The following is a 25,681-nucleotide window of genomic DNA, read 5'->3' on the forward strand; positions in this document are numbered from 1 at the left end:
ACGACTTTGTGTTGCACCGGTAATGTATGATCGCTTTTAGATCGTGTAGGTCCGAGGTTTGCACAACTGAACATGGTGCCATGTTCTGCATCTGTGTATAGCTAGTAATGCGTATGTTTGTACATTGTTTTGTTTGTAGGTTGCTTTGTGCTTTTTGTTTCTTGCAATCCAAATTGTTTGGAGTGAATTTTCTGCCATTTCCACATTATATCACTTAGGGTTTTTTTAAAAATACTCTTTTTGCCTAATGGGTTTTCTAAATGTTATCAAAACCCACTGAGAAACCACTGTGGTTAAACTTGGTACTGTTTCTTACTTTTGACCTGGGGGTCCAAACAAATACCCAAACCAACATATCCCCTACATTTTGAGGATAGTCATGCGCAGCTAAATGTTTCCTTTTCATGTCCTTAAATGCTTGGGTATTTGTTCCTAAAAGTGTATCATTGAAGTGATATTATTTGGGCCCCTCTGAGTACATGTGCGTCTTCAAGAGATTGCCATGGATTTAAATATGGTTGCTACGCAAAGTGGTATTTGGAAGTTCTGCATTTGATCTTTCCACTCTATCTGATGAAGCAGTTTAGTTTAATAGTTTGTCTGCAAATGAAAATATCTAAACCCCAGTGTACTGATTTTGGCACAAGGTTAGAGCCTGGTGTATTTGTGGGTAAAATCCCTGTCATTTTTCTGAACTTCTGCCTGCAGTACTTTTCTGCATCTGGGTGGCTTCGGGGTTGGATGCTGCTTTGACTTCCCAAAGGTTAAGCCTTTCTTTAATATACCCCCACTCTGAATTTCCATTTGGAAAAGGGGCAGCATTTTTTTTCAGGTTAGAAAACACTGACATTTGGCTGCTAAACTAGAGAGAAGTCACACCAGGACATACCTAACCGGTAATGGTGTAGATCTGGATTTGCGACTTGGGTCGAAGGCTAGGTGTAACTGTGCTTTTCAAAATAGCCCTTATAATGTAAAAATTCCTGTTTGTTGGTTTTCATTTTTCATCTTGAAGTCTAACTGCTTTTTCTTCACTAGAATGGTGTGAGGCTTTGCACTAACCCTGGATCATTGGATCTGATCCCTTGATCAGCTGTTTGGGTAACTTAATCTAGAAATTCATGAGCTCTGGGGTTGTGTTCTGTGAAGAATACAGCCTCTGATTCTCGTGGAATGGTATACAATGAACTTAAAGTGGAAAACTTCTTGTACGTTGGTGTAAAAACAGTAAGCCTAAACCTGACATCCATAATTCTATCACTGACTGGTTCAAATTCCTTTTTGGACATGAAAGCCTCTCCTTGTGAGCCCTTTGACCCTAGCAGTTAATGTAACGCATTTATGTAAACCACGTTTATAGTATTTGATCTAATTGAGATGGGGTTTTATTTCTTGGAAAGAGTTAATTTTCTCCTTGTTTACTAGCTTGTGTATAAACATAAATCACATCTTCATCAATAAGGTTACCATTCTTTCAGCCTCGTGTGTTCCCTGGTGTCTTTGTATTACATTTCTAAGTAGCATCTTACCATAAGCTTAGATAGATGTCTCCAAAAAAATTTTTTTTTAAGAAAGGAAAAATCCTGGAGTGGGAGGGAAGACTTAGTGTTAGTTAGAACTAATTAAAAAGAAGACAAAGCAAAACTGTTCCCTTCTTGTTTGCTCTGACTGTACCTGATGTGGGTTGTGGGTAGCCATAGGGAGGGTGGAAGCCTTGCATCTCTCTGTACAAGTCCTCTCCGCCCACCCCCCCCCCCCCGCCTCTCACACACAGAGTAAAAGCACTGCAGCCTCAGGTGCTTCTAGTGTTGGAGGCACAGCTAGTTTTATTCTTAAAGCTAACTCAGGACTTGTTCTAAAGTGTGTGTGGGGTTTTTTGTTTTGTTATTTTAAATAAACATCTTTCTGCATGTATTTCAAAGCGAAACCTGGATCTTAGTGTGGTCTGAATAAATCACTGGGAAGGCTTGCCAATTATTGTTGAACAGTAAAGCAGCAATGTTTAAATCAGTCCAGAATTTTTTTTAAAAAGGATGCACAAAAACTTATACTTTGACTATTTCTTAATTGTCTTGCTCTTATGTTAGCTGTCATTCTACACTTCCAAATCTGTGCTGCTGTCCTACTGTTCCTACTGGCAAATCAAGAAAGTGAGTCCTATTTGTTTTCGTATTCCTATTTCAGTAACTGCAAGGAGCTCTAGTTGCTATTAGTCCTCAGAGGCTGCAGAAATGCAGAGAGTCATGCGCATTGTTTAGCACCGTCAAGCACAGCTGTGATCCTTCCTGGCTGAATTTTCAGTTTAACCAAGCTATTGGGTTTTAGGAAACCACTGTAATTTAAATGCAGCACTCCAGCAGTGAGATTAGCCTTTTCCTCCTATTTTCTGTCCCCTTTCCCACTTGCTTTATGTGAGTTTCTGTTTAGTCTTCTGTCTGAAATGGGAGTTGATACATTGACTGTTGATTCTGGTTTTTTGAGGGTTTTCTTTATTTGGTTACTTTGGGTGTTTTTTTGGTTTGGGTTTTTTTCCCCAATTCTTCTGCAGTATTACCTTAGTTTTGTGTACAAGTTTCATGGAGGTGTTGTTTCTACTTGACCGATTGGAGGGACTGGCAGGAAATACTTCAGTAGAAATTTAAAGGAAAGAACCAAAGACACAAGAATGTAGGATCATTGGAAGATGGCCGTTGGGCAAACGTCCTAAATAGTACATTAATTTTCTATCTGCTGCTTTTGGTAACTGTTCATAGAAAGGAGCGCTTTCATCTCCTTTAAGAAATCAGACTGTTGCCTGCAGGCCATAGAATAACGGCTTCCTAAAAAAATACAAGAACTACTATGAACTGTTATGTTTCAGGTACTGGTCAATACTAGCCTGTTTAATGCCAGGCTCCAATAGAGAGCTTTCCTAATTCCTTGTTTGCTTCTGAAAACCCACAAAGTGATAATGGTTGTGCCTGCCATGAGAGAACATAGGCCTGTTTTTCCACATGTGAAGAAGAGTGGCATGTGGGGCATGAAGCTTCAAAATACTTGATCAGACTTCCCTTTTGACAGAAGTGGGTGGGTACCAAATGTTGTGAAGGGAAGGAGAGTTGAATCTTCTGGTAAGAATTGCAGTGGAAAGAAGGTCTCTTGTTCCAGATCTGGGTGCTCCTCTCCAAAGTCACGTTTTCAAGAACGTTTTGGTTAGTGTTAGAGTAATGTTGTCTGTGCTTTCCTAAACATCTAGAGAAGACATGAGTAACTGGAGTGAGGAAACATCTTTTGCACGTAAATATTTTGTCCCCAGAGTCTGCTAAAACTGCTCCCTTGAATTCTTCCACTACGTTAGGTAATAAAGGACAAGGGCTTTTTTCCAAGGAAGGGTTTTAATCTCTCCTCCGATCCGTTTAGTGACGTCTTGAGGAGAGCTGTTCAGTTTATGCCGTGACACTTTATTCTACATTTTTGAACAACTGAAGACCTAATAAGCAGTGATTCAGGTGTCTTTCTGATCATGTTTTGCTAGGGTAAGCTTCACTGCTGCTTGTGGCATAATATAATTCCATATTCTGGAAAAGGAACAAAGGAAACAAAAAGGAACAGTGTTAACCTGTTTACTTGTGGAAAAGCAGCATTTCACTGTTAGTTCTCAGTAAACACTGCAGCCTATTACAAACTAGTAGCCTGAGGGCTTCACTCCCGCAGGGTGTTCCAGGAGGTTGGTGGGAGGGAGGAGTGTGGTTGCAGTGGAGAAAAAAATTACAGGACAGTGCTCTGACTCCGTGTTTTCATCATCATTAAAAATTGGTTTGGCTCTGATAGTAAGGAGCATAATATTAAATTCTCGCACTTCCCAAACTCATTTGGATAGTATGGCCTGTGGTCTAATAAAATACAAGACATCAGTATTCTCTGTTTTTGTAGGCTGCTCTGTCATGGGAAACACCTTTATTTCACTAATTTGAGCAGTCGGGTTTTTTTCTAGACAAAGTGGTGGTTTACTTTCATGGCTGATGCTCTGGCTTGGTGTTTTTATTTGGGTGTTGTGGGGTATGGTGAGTTTGGCATTTTTAAATTTCGTGACAGGAGGGGCAGAGTTCATGGTGGAGGGCCGATATGCCTGTGCTTGATTTTGCCAGGCAGCTACTGCCTTCATAAAAGCATAACTGTGTGCATTTAGAAGTGATGAGATGTTAACTGATTAATTTACAAGCTCCACTGCAAATAAGTTTCCTGTAGTGATGCTTCCTTCTGAAATAAACTGAAATCCTTTGTAGCTGAAAATTGACAGATGTGAGCCTTTGACAAGGGTCTCTCTCTGAGATACTGTGGAGCAGTAAGTTGATGTCGTGCGGGTTTGCTTATTTTAGTTTCTTCTCATTTACCACACAGGCACTCTTAAGGTGCCATAGGTTTGGACTTTGTTTTGAGCAAGCACAAATTACACGGGGTTGGCAGTGCCCCTGTCAGTGGCACTCAGAGGATATAGTGCAGACTTTCAGACTACAGTAGACGTTAACTATTGCTATGTTTTGACTCTAGAACTTGAATATGTGTTTAATTTTTTGTGAACGGATAGATGAGTCTCCTGCATCTCTTTCTCTGGCCCACCTTGCTAAGGTATATGTATATAGTCTTGTCAAATTCTTTAAAAAAAAAAGTGTTTGCCTAGTTTTTTAAAATCTTATACTGTGATCTATAGCTGGATAACTGTTGTAATGGAAACACAACTTTAATTTAATTTTTATTAATTTAAAGTAGTAATTTTAGCTTTAAAATGTGTGTCTATTTTGGTACTAGCCTGTAAAGAGTAGTTCCCACTTTGGGAAGATAGAAGGGGAGTACCTTATCAGCCTCAACGTAATGTTGCACTATTACGCATCTTCCAGACACAGAGAAGCAGCATTTCAGAAGCTGTTCACCATTTCTCATACGTTTCATTAATTTTGCATTGGAAACTAACAGTTTTTACAGAGGAATTGAATGGGCTGTAAGTTACGGCCATTTGGAGGGGGGAGCGTGCAACAGCCAAAAGAGAATCGTTTCTGTAACATGGACAATTGCATGGCTGTTTTTGAATTTCTAGCCATTAAAGTTACAGATCCATTCTTTTAATGCTGCACAGTTTCATAAATACTAGTATATAGACAGTAGACAACATAAACTAATTTGTTTGAATGCAGCCTGTGTCAAGTGTGAAAGTGTACCTGATTGTTTCTAGGAATACACCGATGCGTATATGTGGCATATTAGCAGATGTGACCTTCTGGAACTGCTGTAATGCCATGTTTTGCTATGGAACTGCTTGCATTTTTTGCTCAACAATGTGTACCTTCCTCTGGGAAAGCACTACTGGCTGCACTTTGTGAAAAGGCATAGTGCTCGCCAATGAAATAACTAGTCTTGAAAGTTACAAAGCTTAGAGAGGACAGGGCCTAGTGCAGAGAAGCTAGTTCTCTCTTCTGAAAATGAAGGCTGGATTTCATCTCCAAGAAAGAGGAATCTCTTCACACTGGTCACTTCTTTCCCCTCTCACTGAAAAAATTAAATTGTGTGCATCTGGAGGGGAAAAAAAAATAATGTTTGGAAGGTAGCCACCAAAAGAACTTGGTCTCCATTATTGCTGTCCCTAAACATGTCCTTGGTTCTGTAAACCTATGCCAAATTTTACTCTTAAAATATGAAGAAGTGTCCTTGTGGTGTACACATTTAAGCTTTTGCGAAAATTTCAATATTCCAGAAAAATACAGGAACATAATGTAAAGCAGCTCAAACCTGTTACTTACTCTAACCTCTTTAGTGCAGGCTGACTTGGCATGGAGGTGATGTGTTAAGAGTTTTCTGGTTTCTTATTCCTACGTGTGAAATGCCATATTTGAATTTTGGTCTATTCCTACTAATGAGTTGTGGGTTTTGGATGTGTTTTGTAAACTGTTTGGGTTCAAAGAAATTAGTCAAGTATCTGTAAAGTTTTCTGTAAATGTTAAAGGAAATGATTTCATAGGTGTTGATCTGTGGAGAACACAATGGTGTCTATGAAACATCCATTTAATAGAATGTTGAAACTAGCTGGTTGCTTTTGTGAATGAACGCATATAAAAACAGAACCATGAGTGGTTGATCTGAATGCTAGGTGCTTGAAGGTCCACATCCTTTAGAGCCTCTCCCTTAGATCCTGCTTGGATCTGGACTAGTGAAATGAAAACATTGGAACAAATACTACTTTGAAAAAACAGCTGGCTTCAATAATTTGAAAGGCCTATTTCTGCATAAGGTTGCTATTACAATTTGTATGTGAAAAGGACACAGCCAACTGGAAAAAAAATGCAGGTTGTGCTTCCTGTAGTTAAGTCACTTAATGTGAAGAAGTTAGTAGAGGGGGAAACATGCAGTGTGGACTGCCTCCAGCCATGATGGTCAAATTTGTAGTGACAAGTATCTTTTGTCTTGCTGAGGGATTATAAAAAGCTTGCTTGCTTTTAATGCTTCTGTGTGGGAAGCTGCATTTCAGCAAGCAAAAAGTTGTGTGTCCCTTTAATGCTGCAAAATGTAAATAAGGATACTTGCATGCATCTTTCTCAATTAAATGTACAGTGGATGTCTTCTTCAAAGAGGCTGGAGCTTCAAAATCACCTTAAAAATACTGGATCGTGTAATGGTGTCTACATATGCCTTCAGTCCACCTGGAAGACCATTGGATTGGTTACGCAAGTCTTTCTGTAAGGTACAAACAGAGCCTAAGGTTTTGAGTGCCCAAGAGCGCTCTTGTCAAGTAGGTTAACACGCACGCAAACACCATGTAATAACGGTGTAAGGGCTCCCCAGAACATCTTCAGGACAACGGTATTGTCCATAAGCAGCTGTTGTCATGCAACCTCAGGTAGTGTTGTGCTGCTCTTTACAGGACTGGGTGAGCGGTGTTGTCTTTGGCTGTGTGGGCTTAAACGTGTTTCTAATGTGCGTGTCAAATAATTGCCTGTTAAACAGACTGCCAATCTGGCTGAAGCCAATGCTTCCCAAGAGGATAAAATAAAAGCTATGATGATACAGTCCGGCCCTGAATATGATCCAACCAAGTAAGTGTTGATAATGTCAGATCTGTTCTTTGAAGATTATGGAAGAAACTGTAGAGGTGTTTGGTTGAACAAGAGAGACACATGCACACCTTGTTCTTTTCTTCCCCAAAATCTTGTAGTTACATGAAGAAACCCTTGGCTCCACCTCCATCATCATATACTTGCCATCGTTGCAGAAAACCTGGCCATTCCATAAAGAACTGCCCAACAAATGGGGTAAGATTGTGGGGGACTTCTGGTGTTACTTGGTTTTTAATTGTTTTACCCTGGCAGTTAGGTAACAAGTACATGAATGCTCACGTGAAGCATTGTTTCTCTTGGGGTGAAATACAGAGCTTGTATGGCAATGTTGCAAAGCCCTTCAGAATTCAAGGGAAACCTGGAATTAGAAATGTAAAATTTTCTTTTTTCTAGGTCATGGACATGAAATGTGTCCATAGATCTTTCTCTGTGAACTTGCATGCGTGTTTTTGTACATTTCAATGTTATTGGGAATGTTTCTGGTTTTAACTCTTTTTAGTGACAGTTCATAGTTTTTAGTGTTTTGTATAAAAAGAAGATGTTTCTGTTGACCCCGTCTACTGAACATTTGTGTGTTTTAATTAGACAAGCCTCTGGTTGCGTCTTCATGCCGTTTAAAGTTAGTCACTGAATGTCCATGCGTGAGGTATGAATTTAGCCTTCCTATAGAGATGGTGAATGTAAGTTTCCCCAGTGAGCGATTCAGAGCACTGAATTAAGCTCTCCCTCTGAATTGCCCTCTGGAGGATGAGGAGGAGCAGGTTTGTGTCTCTTCTCTGAGTGGATGGTGAGCTAAGGGCTGTTTCACCCTTAAGGAACCTGAGGGTAAGCCAAAGAATGTCGACCGAGTTCAAAACACTGCTCAAGCCTTTGGAACATCCTGGGCGTATTCATTTAGGAAAAGCAGTATTTTAGTTGAGCGACCCTTCCGCTAGGTAAAAGGAGAGGATTAAGGGCTCTTGCTGCTTAAAATAATCACTGAAATGTCATTTTAAGTGTGGGTCTTAAGATGCGGTATGTCTGCATTTCTTGTCTCAATAGGATGAAAGTTTTGGGTCTGTGCCCAGAATGAAAAAGAGCACGGGAATTCCAAGGACTCTCTTGGTGGAGGTGAAAGATCCCAATACGAAGGGTGTTATGCTGGCAAAAACTGGAAAATACGCAATACCATGTCTTAATGTGTAAGTATGGAATTAACTGGACCGACCAAAAAGCGAACGAGAGAAACCGTGCGTAAATGTCATAGTGGCAGTGCAACGAGGTTGACCTGCATCTGTAATGAGGAGGGAGGAAGCGTTGTCATTGTATCTGAACCTCAAAATCTGTGATGCTTTCTAATGTTAAAATAGGGTGGTCGTACCGTTCATGCCCCTGGAACTTGGTCCAGCTTGTGGTATGCTAAGAACCTGTATTTCTGCAAAAGATTTCGGTAGTGGTTACAGTGGGAGTCGTTCTCTGTGGAAGCTCGTTTGGCTTCTGCTTTGTGTTTCAAAGGCTTCTTGCAGAGTTGAACAAATAGCTGTTGGGCTGAGATTTCCTCCCTCTGAGTTTTATTAGGTCTTATTGGTGAAACAGGCTGCAGATTTCCTGTTGCTATGAGCTAAGAAAACACTGCTGTGTGCTGACAAGAGTGGCTGTTTTCCAATGCACTTGGTAGCACTTTTGGGTTTCTGTCGTGGACCTCCTTTCGTAGAAGCTGTAACATGGACTTCTTCCACTTATAAAATGTAATTACTGGGAGACTAAGTTTACCCTGCGCCTGAAATTTACATTTACCCTCTGGCAGAGGAGAGGTGGGACTCATTTCACCTGATTTCTAGCTGTCAAGAAATGATTTTTCTCATCTGAGCTAATTTCTTTGTTGATCCACTGAATGGGAGAGCTCTGCAGCGGGAAAATTGTTCCCCCCTCCCTATTCTGGTGTGGTGGCTACAGAAAAGTAGTTTCAACTAAATGCCTGTGTTTTAGAAGGCTAATGTGGAGTGAGAAGAATTCCATCTCCTGTCTTCCTTTCATAATATCCAAAGCTTGGAAAAGTTTTCCTTTACCCACCCTTAATTTGTTTCTTTTTCCTTCCCCTTTCCCCTCCTCCAGGGAAGCTTATGCTAGAACGAAGAAGGAAAAGCCTCCCTTTTTACTGGAGGAGCCATCCTCTTCCTCCTCAGATGCTCCTATTCCAGATGACATTTTATGTCTCATTTGTAAGGAGATAATGACTGATGCAGCTATTATTCCCTGCTGTGGAAACGGTTACTGTGATGAATGTAAGTGTGAACTCCCATGTTTGTTAATTCAAAACAGCACATCTGCTCTTCTGAAAGCAGAAAGAGGAGGTAGCGAAATTACTTTGTTACCACTTCTGTTTTATACTTAAGTATACCCTGAACAGGAAAGGCTTCTTCTCCTATAAAGGGAAAAAAAGGCAGAGAGCTTTAATAGTTAAATAAATGAAGAGTAAAATAAATAGCTTTTTAGTTAAATTTACATGCGGAAGGACGAGTATGAGAGGAGTGGCTGGTTGTGCAGGTGATTGCAGTATTGGATATTGAGTGCATTTAGTTTGCCCACAGCCCTTTCTCTCATGCAAAACTATATAGCCAACTCTGGTGATTTATGGTGGTCTGCAACAAATGGATAGTTAGAGTCATTTAATCCCCATTTTTCTCCATGGGAGAGTTGGTTAAAATCTTCAGAACTCGAACCTAGTAATGGTTTTTTGAACCTACTATTTGTTTTTTTGAGACAAGTTTTATTCATTAACCTTGAGGGTGGGGACTTCTCACTGGACTATGTAGTGGGAAGAAGACTAGCTGAAACATCAAGACACAGCCTACTCTACATCTTCAAATGTTACAAGAGTGACATACCAAAACTCTAGAGTTATTTGCTGCATACTAGAAATTTTTTACGCTATTGAACCTTTATAGCTTCCTGCTCTCCATTCAAGACCATATTCACCTGTTGATCATATACGTGTTTTTATAGTTGATTAGAACGCCCAAAACTTCCTTAGTTTGGCTAAATGCTATTTTGATTATTCTAATTATACACAGGTATTAGAACAGCCTTACTGGAATCTGAGGAACGTAGATGCCCAGAGTGTCATCAGACAGGTGTTTCGCCTGATGCTTTCGTGGCCAACAAGTGCCTACGCCTGGTAACATGATGACTTTTACGTAAAGTGCTTGTAAGAATAGGCTCTTTGTCAAAAGCTGAAGGGGAAGGAAATATTAATTTACATCTGCTTAGCAAGGTTGAATTGAATAAGGCTAAATTTACCTTTCCAGTACATTATCTGTTATCACAGAAGCTTACAGCTCCTTGGAGACAATCTGGCAAATTCAGGTCACGCTTTTGTTTAAGGTGATTGACTCACTTTCAAATTCTGTGTTAACAGGGCAGTACTTTGAATACAGACGCTCTGAGTTACCAATCACTAGTATCAGTGTTTAATGTGATGTGTTCATGTATCGGCATGTTGATTTCTTTTGGGATCGATAGCATTTACAGCTAATTACACAAGTAATTCTACTCTGTGGAGGCTTTTGTTCGTGTATCTGCTGAAGTTTCATATTACCTTTTCCTAAATGTTCTTCTGCCTCTAGGCTGTGAGCAACTTCAAAAATGGAGCTGGTTACAGCAAAAGGCACCGTCAGCAGGTTTGGCACCAACAGCAGCAGCAGCTGCCGCTGCCACTGCCACCACCCCTGCTCGTGACTCTTACACCTCCTGCTGCTCTGGTGACTGCTGCTGAAGCTTCTACATACTCGTCTCTGTCAATCAGCAGTTTGTTGGAAGAGAAGGTAAGCTTTGTTTCAACATTTGCAGCGATTCTTGCATTTTAGTAGAGCTTATTTGCCAACTGTCTGCATTTATTCACAAGGGCTGTCAGATTCCTGTACTAAGACAACCAGCATTACCAAGTCTTCTGGGCCCCCAAGGACAATCAACACTCACCACTGGTAAGGAACTGTAACTTTTAATTTTGTAAGAAGAATTTCTTTTAAAAAACGATCTTCAGATAAACCGAATGGGATTTTTTGCTTTTTCCTCTCTCCGCTCCAAAAGGTCATCCAGCAAGAGCCAGTACAATTTGCTCAGCAGATGGCAGACCAGGCTGGGAACTGTAAGTGTTCTACAGAAATGCAATGTATTAATACTTGTAACCTGTTAAATGAGGCTGTAACACATAAGTTCTACAACAGATGATTCATAATGAAGTAAGTGTGCACCGATAGTTGTGTAGAATACAAGTGGTCATTAATTTTTAAATGGCCTAATTGGAATTGGCTTTAGCAAAGGGGTATGTGCTTGCAGTAAGATTATTTACAATAAAAGTCCAGCGCATAATTGAAAAGAGGACTCTGAAAAATGAACGCTTTCTGAGGAAACCATAAGTGCATCTAAAAATCAAATATAATTAAAGGATCAGGTGGAAAGCCACCCTTTTGCTCACTGGCTGTATAAGGCTGAAGAAATTGATTTCCCAATAGAAACCAGCCTGCAGCATTCTTTTTTGAGCAACTTAGTTGATTCTGATTGAGCAAATCATTGGAAAAGTCAAGGCTGTTATTTTAGGACAATTTTGAGTTTCTTCAATTTAGTCGTCTCAAATACCCAGCTGCTTTCTCTCCGATGGGAAGAGAAGAGTCTGTTTTATCTATTATTGCTGTGCCAAGTCAGTCCTTCATTTTTTTATATACTTGATGTTAGATAGACTGTAAGGGTGCAGAGTCTTTATAAAATCTCAAAGATAAATCCAAACAAAAATCGGGATCCATCCCACAGATGGTTTAAAATCTCAGATTCAGTAAGCAAGAAAATAACAATGCAGGGACAAGAACAGGCCAAGTACATCATCATGAGGCAACAGCACAGGAAGCGTATGTGGAAGAGGTTAAAAGAAGTTTGAGAGAAGATGAGTTAATATTTGTGCAGGACTTTGAAGGTTAGAAGTGCGAAATATGAAGTGTCTCAAGGAGTAGCAGAGGCACATGGCACGTGGGAGATGGGGGTCTCTGTTAAGCATGTCAGCCTCCACCTGCAGCTTCAAAGCTGAGTGTAAGGAGAGAAGACCGAGGGGAGTGTTGGGGGTGAGGATGTGGAAGGCAAGGATGAGGGTCAAGAAATAAGTGTAATCTCCCATGAACGGAAAGCAGGGAGAAAAATGCTTAAGTTGAGAACAAGAAGTGCTCGCCACGATGCTCCCGCTTCCTTCGCTTTCCCCTTTAAAATCAGGCAGAGTGTAACAAACAGTGACACATGTTTTTGGGTTTCTTTAGAGGTCCAAACCGAGGACACCTGCACAGTGAGTGTAGCCAAAGGACTCAGGCGCCAGCACTACCAGAATCAACACCAGTCTTTGTGCCTGTGCCTCCAGCTCCCTTGTATCCTCCAGCACGCCATGCACTTCCTCTTCCACTGGGGGTACCACCACCACCGTTTCCTCCTCAGTTTCCACCTGGCCAGCCTCCATCTGCTGGGTGCACTGTCCCCCCTCCAGGATATCCCCCAGCTCCTGCAAACACGTCATCAGCTTGGGTCCCAAGAGCAGTACCCATGTCTCCTTCACTTACCATCCCAAGGACACAAGCATCTCCTTTCTCTAGGGAGGAGTTTTACAGAGAACAACGGAGTCTTAAAGAGGAGTAAGTATTTGGCTCAGTGAAGCTGCGTGGGGCTTCATTTTTGTATTTTGATCGCATAACGAGCTGCAGTTACACTCAAGTGCACCTGACGTAAGCAAAAATGACAGTGTTTTTTCCAGTATACTTTTTTGTTGCAGATGGTAAACATGCAAAACTAAACCAAGACAAATGTCATTCTAAAACTTTCCCTAAAACTTGTAGGAATGCTAAACCGTTTTTGCTGAAATAGGATGTTCCCCTTTTGCATTTGCATGCAGTCTATATTTTCTCATATAGGCCATGTTTTGTTTCTTGGTGCCTTTTTGTAATAAAGGTCAAACTTATTTTAACAGGGGAAAGAAAAAGTCCAAACGCGATGAGTTTGCCGGTGATTTTGCTAAGGAATTGATGGAACGTAAAAAGATTCCAAAGGAGCGTAGGCATTCCTTTTCCAGGTAATTGGTTTACACGTCTGTAATGGAGAAGCAGGTTGTCTGGAAGAATCAGGGGGAGTTCCACTACACCTCTCTCTCATTGGATGGATTGGATGATTCAAGGGATTAGCAGGGATAGGAGTTTCATATGTAGGTTACTAGCTCAAATATGGCAGAGATGACAGTTGACTGATAGTGATAATGGGGCAGCAGTTGTTAAGGAAGAGGGGTCTCTTTTCCTGAAGCTTCTCTGCAATGACATCCTTCACCTCCTGAGAGCCGTGAGGAGGCTAGGAACTGAATAGGTGTAGTAGCCGGATTTTCTGCATCTCCCTGTTCTGATTGTTATAAACCAACAGAGCCAATTCTATATAAAATTCATATATTTATTCAGAATAGCAAGCAAGCAGCGCTGGGCGGCCGGGGAGTCCACGCTCCACCAAGGGCTCACAACTTTCTGTTATAGTTACATTCCTTTTATACAGTTCATGCACCCCTTTCTTGCAAATCTCCGCCTTGTTTCACTGCTGCTTTCTTCACAGGTTTGTTAATGGGTAGATTCGGTCAATCTTCTCAAAGGAGAGTGTCTGTGGAGTGTCTTTTGATGTGGAGGAATGTAGTCACCGTAGAGTTAATCCCCTTATCTGGTCCATTGGCTTTTCCTTCCTTATCTAGTCAATCACAATGTGTCCCTTCCCCATTCCCGATTGGTATGTAAACCTTATTGTCTTCTTTTTAATTCAACAGGAATTACACAATGTCAGGGAACAATTTGGTTCCCTGTCGATTTCATGATTGTAACCATTACCTCAAAGCACATGGGAGGAGATATGTGAGAGAAATTGTCTCCATTTCCTCGTTTGTCTCTCTCCTGTGGATACACGGAGAGATTTTAAGCTGGACTGCAAACTGGTGGCTTTCACTAGAATTTTGTTGGCATTGTTAAATGAAAAACAAGAAAAACTTGTGAAGAAAAAACTCAGGGCAGCTGATGTTTTCTATCCCCCAAATCACTTGGGCAGGAGTCTGAATAGCTGTCTCTTAGTAATGCTGTCAGTAGCTTTCCTAGAGTAATGGCATTGAGTCATATTACTCGAGGCTGAGTTTAGAAGCCTTTAGATACGACTTTTTCTTGAAGCGCTGTCACTATCCTTGGTTAGAGCTAGAGGTATGTGCAAGATGTTGCTAGGACATTGGGCTAGAAGTGTTGATTGTAAGACTGCAGTACAAGTATTTTGCATCCTGTACAAATTGCCAAAGAAGTAGTGAAGTTAAAGAGACTAAGCTGGCATTTTAAAATGGAGCTTTACTGTCTACAGGCCAAACCGTGTTTTCCTGATGTTTGATACTGCACTGTAGCCGTTAAGACTTGCTCTTTCTGCATCCTACTGCAACAAAAATGATTTGCGCTGCATGTAGTTGCAGAGTAGTGGAAAAAAGTGTGCATTCACATAGCAGTAGAGGCCACTATACACCACCTTAAATCAGCCAATAGGTATGGTAGTTCATGTGGTAGAAGTGAGTGGAAACAGACTTAGCCTTCCTCTCTGTTTTTCCACTAACAAAGCAACAGCTGTTCTGTCTTGTGAGCAGAAACTTTTACATGCTATTAAGTTCTTCAGCTGGCAGTAGCATTATGTCAGCAGCTGAAAGAACATAAGTGTATGGAGAGTCAAAAATCCTCAAACCAAATCTGGGAGGAAAAAACTGGGGAGAGTGACTGTTTTGAATTAACTTGTGTGTGTGTGTGTTGTGTTTTTTTTAAGGTCCAAGCCTCCTTATAGTGCTTCGTCTTACTCTAGAAGTTTCTATACCTACTCCAAGTCAAGATCAGCTTCTTCCCCCTCTCGCTCCCACTCTCGATCATTTTGTCGTTCCCATTTGCATTCCTACTCGCCATCGCGGCCGCATCCAAGAAGAAGCAAAGGGAAGAGTCGTAACTATTGTTCTAGGTCAAGGTCACCTGGTAATAGAGCTGGAAATTCCCCTGAAAAATCGTCTGGAAGAGCGCGCCCTGTCATCAAAGATCCTACCAAATCAAAAGAGAAGGAAGTGGAATATCCACAGGGAGGTGGCAAAGGAAATAAACATTGAAAACCCCAGAAGAGAAGAAAAGGAGATGAGAATGAAGGATTTCCTTCATTTCGTGAAAAATCTCCTGGAATGGAACCTCCTGCGAAAAAAGTGAAGGAGGAGTTGCCCAAGACAGGCAGTGTTGAAACATCTTCCTCTCAAAAGGGTGAGCAGGTTCTTGGTACCCCGCAGAAAGTTCACCCCAAAGTGACAAAAGATCACCCAGAAACCAGAGCAGCCAAGGAGGAAAAGGCAAAGGAAGACCACAATGAAAATGACAGTGAGAGTAATGTATCTGCAAAAGATGAGGGAGCTGCAGGAAAAAATCCAAAAGACCCGAAAGAAAAGTCTGCTGATAAGGTGAAGGAGGATACAGCAGCACCTGCTGCAGTTGACCAGCCTGAAGCAAGCAGAGGTCAAAGCCGTCCCAGTGTTTGCTGTAGTCAAAGGCCTCCTGAGAGTCAGCCTCGAAGCCACAGCAGCAGTGCCAGCTCAGGAGAGAGTCAAGACAGCAAGAAAAAGACAAAGGAAAAAGAGAAGCGGCAGCACAAGAAGCACAAGAAGCATAAGAAACACATTGGAAGCGAAACGGCATTGGAGAAGAGCCAAAACCACAAACACAAGAAGGAAAAATCGAAGGAGAGCAAAGATAAAGATAAGCAAAACATGAAATCTGTCACTACATAGAATGACGGATATTAAAAAAATGACTTAATTCCTAAGTCATCGGTATTACATTTTGTTAAAATGTAAATGAATTCAAGCGTTGCAAATAGTGACATGGAAGACCCTGTGCTGCACTTAAAATATTGCTGCTTGATTATTTGAGTTTTACATCAGAGCTTTATAGAAGTGAACATTTTGTAGAGAATTGTGAGTTGTGGCCATGTATCATGAAAGGTTTTGCTGGGGCATGTTATTTTAAACCATTGTTAATTAGTTTGGGTGGGGTATACTGCAAAAAATTTCACAGCTGACTTTTGTTTTACTTGCCTGGCAGAAGAAGGCGGTACCTGTTATAAAATAGCAGCAGCAAAATGCTTTGCAGAATCCATCACAGCCCTGTTATGTCCCTTTTTGGTTACAATAAATTTTCAGTAAACTATCCAACGTGATGAGATTTCCAGTGATAGCTGAACATGAGCAGAGAAGAGGCTAGTGACAGAAAAAAGGTACCAGTAGAAGCTTGCTGGTAGCTAACACGTACAAAAAATAACATATCAAGGGGTTTCATTTTGAAAAGACAGGTAGGACTTTAAATCTTTTGAACTGATGCAATGTGGGGAGGTGCTGCCAAGAGGTATGTTTTTTTCCTGTGCCAAGTGGCCTTGTTTTTGTATTGTAAAAGGTAGGATGTGGCCCCAAACAGAGAGCCAGTCTTCAGAGCTGGTCCTGACTATTTTAGAATAACGTTCAATACGAAGCTGTCACATTTCAACCTTGTTCCAGTTTGTTTGGAAAGCTGTTGTCATTTGCCAGCAGACCCCCCCGGACACCTGGGACCCCCCCGGACACCTGGGTCCCCTCGGTCGCGCTGCGGCCGCAGCTTCATCTCGGTGAAGGGGACGGAGAACTCGAAGCCTTTCCAGGGAAACCAGTTGCTGCCCTGGGGAGAGCTGGGGAGGGGGGGTCCATCAGGCCCTGTAGGCACCCTGTAGGCACCCTGTAGGGGCCCTAGAGAATGCCCCCCTGCCCTGCCCCTGCCCCAGGCTCTGTCGCTCTATAGGGGCCCCATGGCCAGGCAGAGCACTGGGGGCAAGTGGGATATGCTGGGAGCAACTGGGAGTAACTGCGACGATGCTGGGGTGCAACTGGGATCACACTGGGAGCAAGTGGGCCCATGCTGGGGGCAACTGAGAGCAACTGGGATCACAGCGGGGGCAACTGGGATCATATTGGGAGTGACTGGAATTGTACTGGGAGTGACTCTGAGCCTGCTGGGGGCAACTGTGACCATACTGGGTCAACTGGGAGCAAGTGGGACTGTGTTGGGGGGCACCTGGGACCATGCTGGGGTACCTGGGAGCAACTGGGATCATGCGGGGCAAGACTGGGCTCATACTGGGAGCAACTGGGACTACGCTGCTGGCAACTGGAATCATGCTGGGTGAGACTGGGATCATCCTGGGAGCAAGAGGGGCGGAAGCCTGCCCCACCTCCCCGGTCAAGAAACTCTGAGCTGCTTGTCCGGACGCCTGGGTCCGCCGGGGTGCCCTGCGGCTGGGGGAGGAGCCATGCAAATTTATGCTAATGCCACCCCGCGGCTGCTTCTCCCCCTCCCGCCCCCTCTCTGCACCTCCAGGGCACCATCGAGACGCGGCCTCCGGCGGTGCAGAGCGGCCGCGCGGGCGCCTGTTGGTCGGACGGTGGGCGGGCGGGCGAGCAGAAAGGACGTCATACGGGGGCGACGCAGCCGGGAAGTTTGAGTCCGGGCGGCTTCAGCGGCCGCAGGTTGTGCGGGGGGGGGGGGGGGGGTGCTGGGGGGCGCCTGGGTTCTCCCAGAAGCCAAAGAGTCCCCCCACCCAAGGACACAGCCCCGAACTCCTGGGTGTCCCCCGGAATTCCTGGTTCCCCCCCGGATGCCCGGGTTCCCTGGCAGCTCCCCAAAGAGGAGGTGACCGATGGTGTAGAAGGGGAAAACCTGAAAGGGGTCCAGGAGGGCCCCCCCATGGGAACGCAGCTCCTGGGAGGGGCACGTCAGAAGGGGGTTTTCGGGTCCCCATTGGGGTACTGAGGGACCCCAAGGGGGTACTAGTGTTACCGTAAAAAGCCAGTCAAAGCAACTCTGTAAGACTCAGGTTTGGAGTTTTAGTAAGTAGGCATTCTTTATTGCAGCGCTGGATGCACGGGGGATAGTTTCTAACGGGCGTACCGCTACCTACAGCAAGCAAAGATTCTATTGTTCTAATATACAGGTATTCTCATTACATTTTCCGGAATTGTCATACATATTCATGTTATTTCCCAGAAATTATTTACATAGTGTCTGCCCTTTGGGGCATGACATATTTTGGGGGTCTCCAAGGGAGTTTTGGGGTGTCCCAAGGGGATAGAGGGGATCCCCAAGGGGTCCAGGGCCCCCCCCATGTGAGAGCATATTTTCGGGGGGAGTGTTGGTGTCTCCAGGGGGGTCCTGGAGGGCCCTAAGCAGGGGTTTGGGGACCCTGAAGGGGTTTTGGGGTGGCCCAGAGGAATACAGGGGACGTTAAGAGGGTATTGAGGTGTCCCAGGGAGATATAAGGGGCTTTTAAGGGAGTTTTGGTGTCCCCATGGGTGGCATTGGGGGTCCTAAGAGGGTTTTGGGGAGCCTAAGGGGGTTTGGGGTCCCTAAGAGGGTTTGAGGGTCCCAAGAGAGGATATTGGGGCGTGCTAGGGTGGGGCACTAAGGGAGCTTTGGGGGTCCCTAAGGGGGTATTGGGGATATTGGGGGACCCTTAAGGGAATGTTGCGGGGTTCTGAGGGGATATTGGGGTTCCTTAAGAGGGTTTTGGGGCACCCGAGGGGGAGGGGAGGGGCTCTAAGGGTGATTTCAGAGTCCCTAAGGGGATGGAGGGGGCGGGGTAAGGGTCCCGGGGCTGGTTTGGGGGTGCCTGGGCGGGGGGATCAGGATCTGGGGGTCCCCAAGGGGTAAGTTGCGGTTTGGGGGGGGGTCCAGGGGCAGGTTTGGGGATTCGGGTGGAGGGTGTCAGTTTTGGCGTACCCCCAAACTCACTGCCCCCCCAGGCACACGCGCATGACGGCCCGTGTCGGCAGGTGAGGCAGTGGAGGTGCAGCGCCCCGCAGGCCCCTGCCCCCCCCACCCTTTACCAGCAGCAGCAGCACGACTCCCATTCCTGGGGGGGGGTGCACCCCGGAGGAGTGCCTATATTCGAGGGGGGACCCGGGAAGCCACACCCCTTGAAGCCACGCCCCCCAGCCACACCCTCCATCACCCCCTCAGTACCCCCATCCCCCCCAAACTGCACCCCCAAGGGAGAGGTGCCCCAACCCCCGCCCCGCCCCCATGGGTCCCTCCTTTAGCCCTCTCAGTACCCTGGGGACCCCCCCCCATCTCCCATAAGACCCGCTCAGCACCCACGGCACCACCCCAGGCCCCCTTCCTGGCACGTAGGGTCCCCCCCCAGCACCCGTAGCACCCCCTCAGAGGTCCCCCCAGCACCCATAGGACCCTCCCATGTCCCCCCAGCACCCATGGGACCGCCCCCGCAGCACCCACGTCCTGCAGGGCCACCAGTGCCATGCGCTGCCACCAAGAGCCCACCCCCCCTAGGGAAGAGCAAGCTGATCTCCCCCACCTGGGGACACGGAGACACTGGGGGGGGACACCCTGGGGACAGCCTGGGCACGGGGACAGCCTGGGGACACCCTACCCCAGGGCAAGGGACACCACCCTGGGGATGGGGACATGGGGGACAGCATGCCCTGCGGACAATGCCGGCATGGGGACGCTGTGGCTGTGGGGACATGGGGACAGTGCCACCATGGCCGGAGGGGCACAGGGGACTCCATGTCCTGGGGGACACCGTTGGGGGGCAGGAGGGGACCCAAGGACATTTGGGGGGGACAAGGACACCGTGTCATGGCGGGAGGGGAGGGCACCTGCGTCATGGCGGGGAATGAGGACACTGGGGGCTGTGACGGTGCTGGGGACATGGGGGTCCCACTGGGGGGGGATGCTGGGGATGGCAGGGGCCCGAGAGGATTTCGGGGGTCCTGGGCCGGGGGGGTGGGGTTCAGGTTCAGGGCAGGGAACAGGCCAGAGAGATGATGGGACAGAAGAGAGGGGTGCCGATCAGGAGAAAGCGGTGGAGAAGGGCGAAGCTGCGATGGCCTGCGGGACAGAGAGAGACGGCAAGACCGAGGGCCGGGGAGCAGGAAAGAGGGAAAAGCCGAGGCAAGTCCAGGGAGAGGTGGGGTGGCAGAGGAAGAGAGAGCCTTGGAGGAGAGGGAAAGGGGGGTCAGGGAGCAGAGCCCCGTCCCAGAGAGGAGGAGAGGTCCAGGTGTGAGGGTCGAGCCCCAAGGGACTGTCCTGAGAGCCTGGGCAACGCCCCGAGAGACCCAACATGGACGTCGCGGGGAGGGGCCCGGCGTCCCTTCTCCTGACTGACGGGGGTCTCGGCCACTCCTGGAACAGGGGCGGGAGAAGCTTCCAGAAGGCCAGGACCTGGGGCCGACAAACAGGGGCAGGCAGGAATGAGAAACACCCTGTCTCACTCCCTCCCGACACCGAATTCCCCGGCTGGCAGTTGCGACGCTGGAGCCGGGGCTGGTGAGCTCTCTCCCCCCACCCCCCTTTCTCTTCAAGTTGTTAAGGCAAGGCCTTAACCTTGGTTTTCCAGAGAGCCACATCGCTTCGGTAGAAGCTAGACCTGTGAGGGGGCCAATGCTGACAGAATATTCGTTCTCTAGGCTTCTCCCCTCAAAGTGGGTGTCTGTGTGTGGACCTGGAGTGTAATCTCACCTTAATCCACACGGAGGGGTTTTGCAGATCTCGGTCTCTTCCCCCCTCCCCACAGGTGGGATGTGACAACCGGGGAGCAAAAAAACTTACGCAGAGGGAAAGGGGACGGGGCAGGGAGGGACTGGGACACAGAAGAGGGGTGACGTGACCCCAAGGGCCCAGGACTCGCCCGAGTTCCTGCTCTCTGCCCTGCCAGGCAAAGTTTAGAGTTCAGGCACTTCTTTCCCTCATCTGTCTGTCCTTTCCTCCCTTCCTCTTCTGTAGCTCCACTCACTCGACTGTCCTCCACCCAAGAGAACACGCTGGTGCCTTGCAGCTCTTACAACACGAGGCTTCCTAGGTACACGGCCCTGCACGTGCGCGCACACGCTCTGCGTGGCCGTACCGTCATTTTCCTTCCTTCCTTGTACAGGGAGCGGGACAGAGAGGTGCGGAGAAAGGAAAAAATAGCACGGGGCTCTGGGACAGACGGAGAGGGATTAGAAAATACAGGCAGGGAGTCAGAGAAAGAAAGAGAAGGAAGAAAACAGTGATGGACTAAAGATAGAGAGGGAGGCGTAACAAATGGGGGCAGGGGGCTGGACAGCGAGTGATGGGGAGGGACCACAAATAGCAGTTCTGGGCAGCTGCCCCCATTTCTTGAGCACTCCCCAGGAGCCTCGAGAAATGTGCTGCCTGCAAAAGCCTTGCCTGGGGCCCAATCCTGCGCCTTGATATTGGTGACAGTCGCCACCTTGCAGAGTGTTCAGGACAGGGGGAAAAAAGGCCAGCTGGGGGGAAAAAGCTTACCCAGCTGTGTTTTTGTTTGTTTGCTTGTTGGTTTTGCTTTTAAAAAAACCTGTTTCCGCTCTAAAGACCACCTGCAAGGAAGAAGGAACCAGGCGTAGCACGTTGGACACATTTAAGGCCCGAACCCATTCAAGAGCCACACAAACCACCGCTCACTCACGCTGCACACACTCCACCACCTGCCTGCAGGTACAGGCGGCCGCCCTTGTTTCTTGAGTGCTCCCCAGGAGTGGCACCACCAGGTACCTCAGAAAACCATGCTGCCTGCAAAAACTTGAGCACAGCTTAATTCTGGGCAGTTTTTCCTCTTTTTAGGCCTGCTGGCTAAAGACCCATCTGTCAAGCGGTGGCTCAGGACCACGGCAGGGCCGGCGGCACTGCTTTCTGAATCCTGTGGCAGCGATAGGCAGAGGGACAGGTTGTCAAATCCCAGGGCCGGGTATGCGTGCAGGCTGTCAGGGTCAGCCCTGCCTGGTTTTTCCCAGTGAAGCCCCAGCTGGTGTCGGCCCCGTGCTGCAGCCCTGGGGCAGAGTCTCAAGGACCCGGGCATTTCTGCAGGCGCTGCACTCTGCTGGGCCCCACCGCCGGCTGCCCTGGGCTTCCCCTGTTCTCTCAGCTCTGCTTTCTGCCAGTGCAGGCTGCGTGACAGAATGGCTTGCCCACTCCCCTCAGCCAGTCCTGACCCACGTCCACGTCACACAGCTGATTTGGGGGTGGCAGGTCTCTCTTGTGGCACCCTGGGGATGGGGCAAAGCACAACCTCATTGCTACCTTTTGATCTTGTCCGCAGGGAGAGCAAGAGGAGACGTGCTGTCTGCTGGAGAGCATCCTGCACGGAGGTGACAGCCGATTGCACCTGACAGCAACGCTGGGACCTGCCTGACAGCAAAGGTGCCCGGTGGCCGCAGAGCAGCCCAGGTGAGCTGGTTCTCTTGGAGGCCACCAAAGCAGCCTTCCTCCACCCCTGGTTTTGGTGAGATCCGGAGCAGCGCAGGGATGTTTCTCAGGCATCCAGGCCTGAGGAGGGCTTGCCAGTGCCCTCATGAGAGATCCTCCTCCCAGGAAGCACCTCCTCGTATAGCAAAGGCTCTATCCAGCCTGGGTACGGGTGCCCCGCGCGGTGTCTCAGGGAGGACGGGGTCATCTGCCTGGTGGCTCTGACACAGAAACGGTGAGCTGAAACCCCGTAGTCATGGCTGGCCGGTTCAAAGTCTCCGAGTGCCTCAGCCTTTCTCCCCGAGAGTGTTTAGGCCAGGCACTTTTTCCGGGTGTGACAGATGATGCCAAGATGGATGCTGGCAACATCCCGGTGGCTGTGTCCCACTCCCACTTCCGAGTTGTGATGTCTGAAATCTGGGGCCACCTGAAGGGCCTGGCAGAGATTTCCAGGGGGTTTGTGTTCAATTTTTTGCTCTCTTAGGGCTACCATGTGCTAGGGTTATGGGATGCTAGGGTTGCAGTCCACTAGGGTTATGGGGTGGCAGGGTTATGGTATGCCAGAGCTGAAGCGAGTTAGGATTAAAGCGTGTTATTGTTATAGAGAGGATCTGGGTTCGTTGGCCCTGGCTTCCTGGGGTTAGGCTATTTTGACCTTATCTTGTGGTCTGCCTGGTCTTTTTTTGCGCAGAGTCCTTTTTTTTAGTTTGATTGCCTTTTCAGGGTTTGGATAGGGACCTTTGGTTTGTGTGTGCTAATTCTGGTTGATTTGTTGCTGTTCTGGTGGATTGTGTTGTGTTTCCTGTCTTGAAACCAACATTTCTGGTCTACTATGTCTACAGCAGGTTTGGCAGTGGCAGTTCTGGTGCGGTCTGACTCATTTCTGGTGGGTTAGTGGGTAGGTAGGTAGGGAGGGAGGACTTGCGGTTCATGGAAAATGACTGCCAGATGACTGACGGGCAATTGTGGGGAGAGGTGAGAGGTTTTCTGGCCCATAGGTAACGACTGCCAGAGGACTAAGTGTACTTCTGAATGTATGTGGACTTCCAAATTCGTGGTCATTTCTCCTGCCTTGAGGAAGAGCTATGGGAAGACACCAGCCACACGGAAGGACAAGGGTTTCCCAAGGGTACGTGGCTCTTTGGTTTCTGCTCATGAGTAAAAAACCTGCAGGGAGTCTGCTATCGTTAAGTTCAGTGACGTTTTGTAAAGTGCTGGACTGAGTGTCGCGTGACTTGAGGCGTTGCTGAAAAATGGTGGAGGTTTGTCTGCGTGGTCTGGATGCTTTGGGTTTGAACATCTGCTCGTGGTGGTGACTTCATGCAGTCCTTAGCTCCTACCTCGAGGCACAATGTGTGCTTAGGGTGAGGTTCATCATCCATGACAGTAGACGTGAATCTGCATTTCAAATAGATTTCTTGATCATTTTGGATTTGGGGGGGGCAATTTCTTGTCAGCTCCGATTCGATCATCCTTGGTTTTGCCTCTTCACGTGGCAGGTGAAGAGCTCGTAGGAGGAGCAGGAGAAGGGTCATCACTGCTGTTTCCACCTTGGTCGCTTGTACTGGACTTACCAGAGTTATCTTCCATCTGCAGTTTCTTTGCAGGCATTTCTTTAAGCCACTTGTCTGTTTCGTGAAGGGTAGTGGACTGAATGGGAGACCTTTTGTTCGTCATTTGTTCCTCAGAGTTTTACCTGTCATTTGTTGTCTGTCTGTTTGCTTGTGTCCTGGTTTCGGCTGGGATAGAGTTGTCTTCCTAGTAGCTGGTATAGTGCTGTGTTTTGGGTTCAGTATGAGAAGAATGTTGATAACACACTGACATTTTCAGTTGTTGCTAAGTAGTATTTATACCAAGTCAAGGGTTTTTCAGCTTCTCCTGCCCAGTCAGCAAGAAGGCTGGAGGGGCACAAGAAGTTGGGAGAGGGCACAGCCAGGGCAGCTGAGCCAAAGTGGCCACCGGGGTATTCCCTACCATGTGATGTCATGCCCAGTATATAAGCTGGGGGGAGTGGGGGTGGGAGGAGTTGCCACCTGGGGACTAACTGGGTGTCAGTCGGTGTGTGGTGAGCAATTGCATTGTGCATCACTTGTATATTCCAATCTTTATTATTGTCACTATTGCAATTGTATTATTGTTATCATTATCATCAATTAGTTTCTTCTCTTCTGTTCTATTAAACTGTTCTTATGTCAATCTCAGCTGGGTTAAACCACAGCAGCTTGTTATTTGCGGTGCTTGGTTTAAAAAGCTTATTGTAGCTCTCTGGATTTCCTTCCTTAAAGGAAGTGTCTAGGATTTCTACCCAGGAGTGAGATGTCCAGAAGGGACTGTTGTCATTGTTTAAGCCCACCCAGCAACTAAGCACCAGGCAGCCGCTTGCTCACTTCCCCCCACCCCCCCCCCCAGTAGGATGGGGGAGAGAATTGGGGGGGAAAAAAAGTAAAACTTGTGAGTTGAGATAAGAACAGTTTAATAGAACAGAAAAGAAGAAACTAATTAATGATAATAGTAACAATAATAAAATGACATTAATAATAATGAAAGGATTGGAATCTACAAAACAAGTGATGCACAGTACAATTGCTCACCACTCGCTGACCGATGCCCAGTTAGATCCCAAGCAGCAGCTCGCCCCCCCCGCCCAACTCCCCGCAGTTTATATACTGCACATGACGTCACACAGTATGCAATACCCCTTTGGCCTGTTTGGAACAGCTACCCTGGCTGTGTCCCCGCCCAACTTCTTGTGCCCCTCCAGCCTTCTTGCTGGCTGGGCATGAGACGCTGGAAAATCCTTGCCTTAGTATAAATACTACTTAGCAACAACTGAAAAAATGAGTGTGTTACCAGCTGAACCCAAACATAACACTTTACCGGCTACTAGAAAGAGAATGAACTCTGTCCCAGCCAAACCCAGGACAGCTGTCCTTGTACACTGCCGTCAGCCTTCAGTCTAGAGAAATGTCTGCTAGTGGTGTGTGTTTAACGGTAATGTAACTCAAGTGCATCTGAAGTGGGGACCCTGTAGAGAAGAGAAGAGAATGTGAGAAACACTTCAATGATATGCAGCTAGTGAGGATGCAAGTACCTGCTTTAACCTTTTTTTTTGGTTGCTTTTGCATTCTTTGGCAATATCTACTTGAAAGTCTACTTCAGCAAAAGACAAAGACGTCACTTCTGATTTCTGTGTCTGAGTAAAAGAACTAACGTGATCATACGGAGAACTGATGTCAAGAGCCATTTTTTGCGATTACTGGATATTGCATCTGACTT

The 25,681-nt window shown here is 46.5% G+C and overlaps 1 protein-coding gene across 1 annotated transcript; it reads left to right on the forward strand.

Annotated features, from left to right (window-relative positions):
- Positions 1-1,173: 1,173 nt before the first annotated feature.
- On the forward strand, positions 1,174-18,976 carry LOC126037425 (E3 ubiquitin-protein ligase RBBP6-like). Its single transcript, XM_049797724.1, has 11 exons — positions 1,174-1,227; positions 2,088-2,150; positions 4,531-4,608; positions 6,976-7,064; positions 7,184-7,280; positions 8,127-8,266; positions 9,180-9,349; positions 10,139-10,229; positions 13,975-14,050; positions 17,522-17,670; positions 18,943-18,976. The coding sequence occupies exons 1-11, from the start codon at positions 1,174-1,176 to the stop codon at positions 18,974-18,976; spliced, it is 1,041 nt and encodes a 346-aa protein (XP_049653681.1).
- The last annotated feature ends 6,705 nt before the right edge of the window (positions 18,977-25,681 follow it).

Source organism: Accipiter gentilis, unplaced genomic scaffold, assembly GCF_929443795.1.
Source record: "Accipiter gentilis unplaced genomic scaffold, bAccGen1.1, whole genome shotgun sequence".
In the NCBI taxonomy this organism is placed as follows: Eukaryota; Metazoa; Chordata; class Aves; order Accipitriformes; family Accipitridae; genus Astur; species Astur gentilis.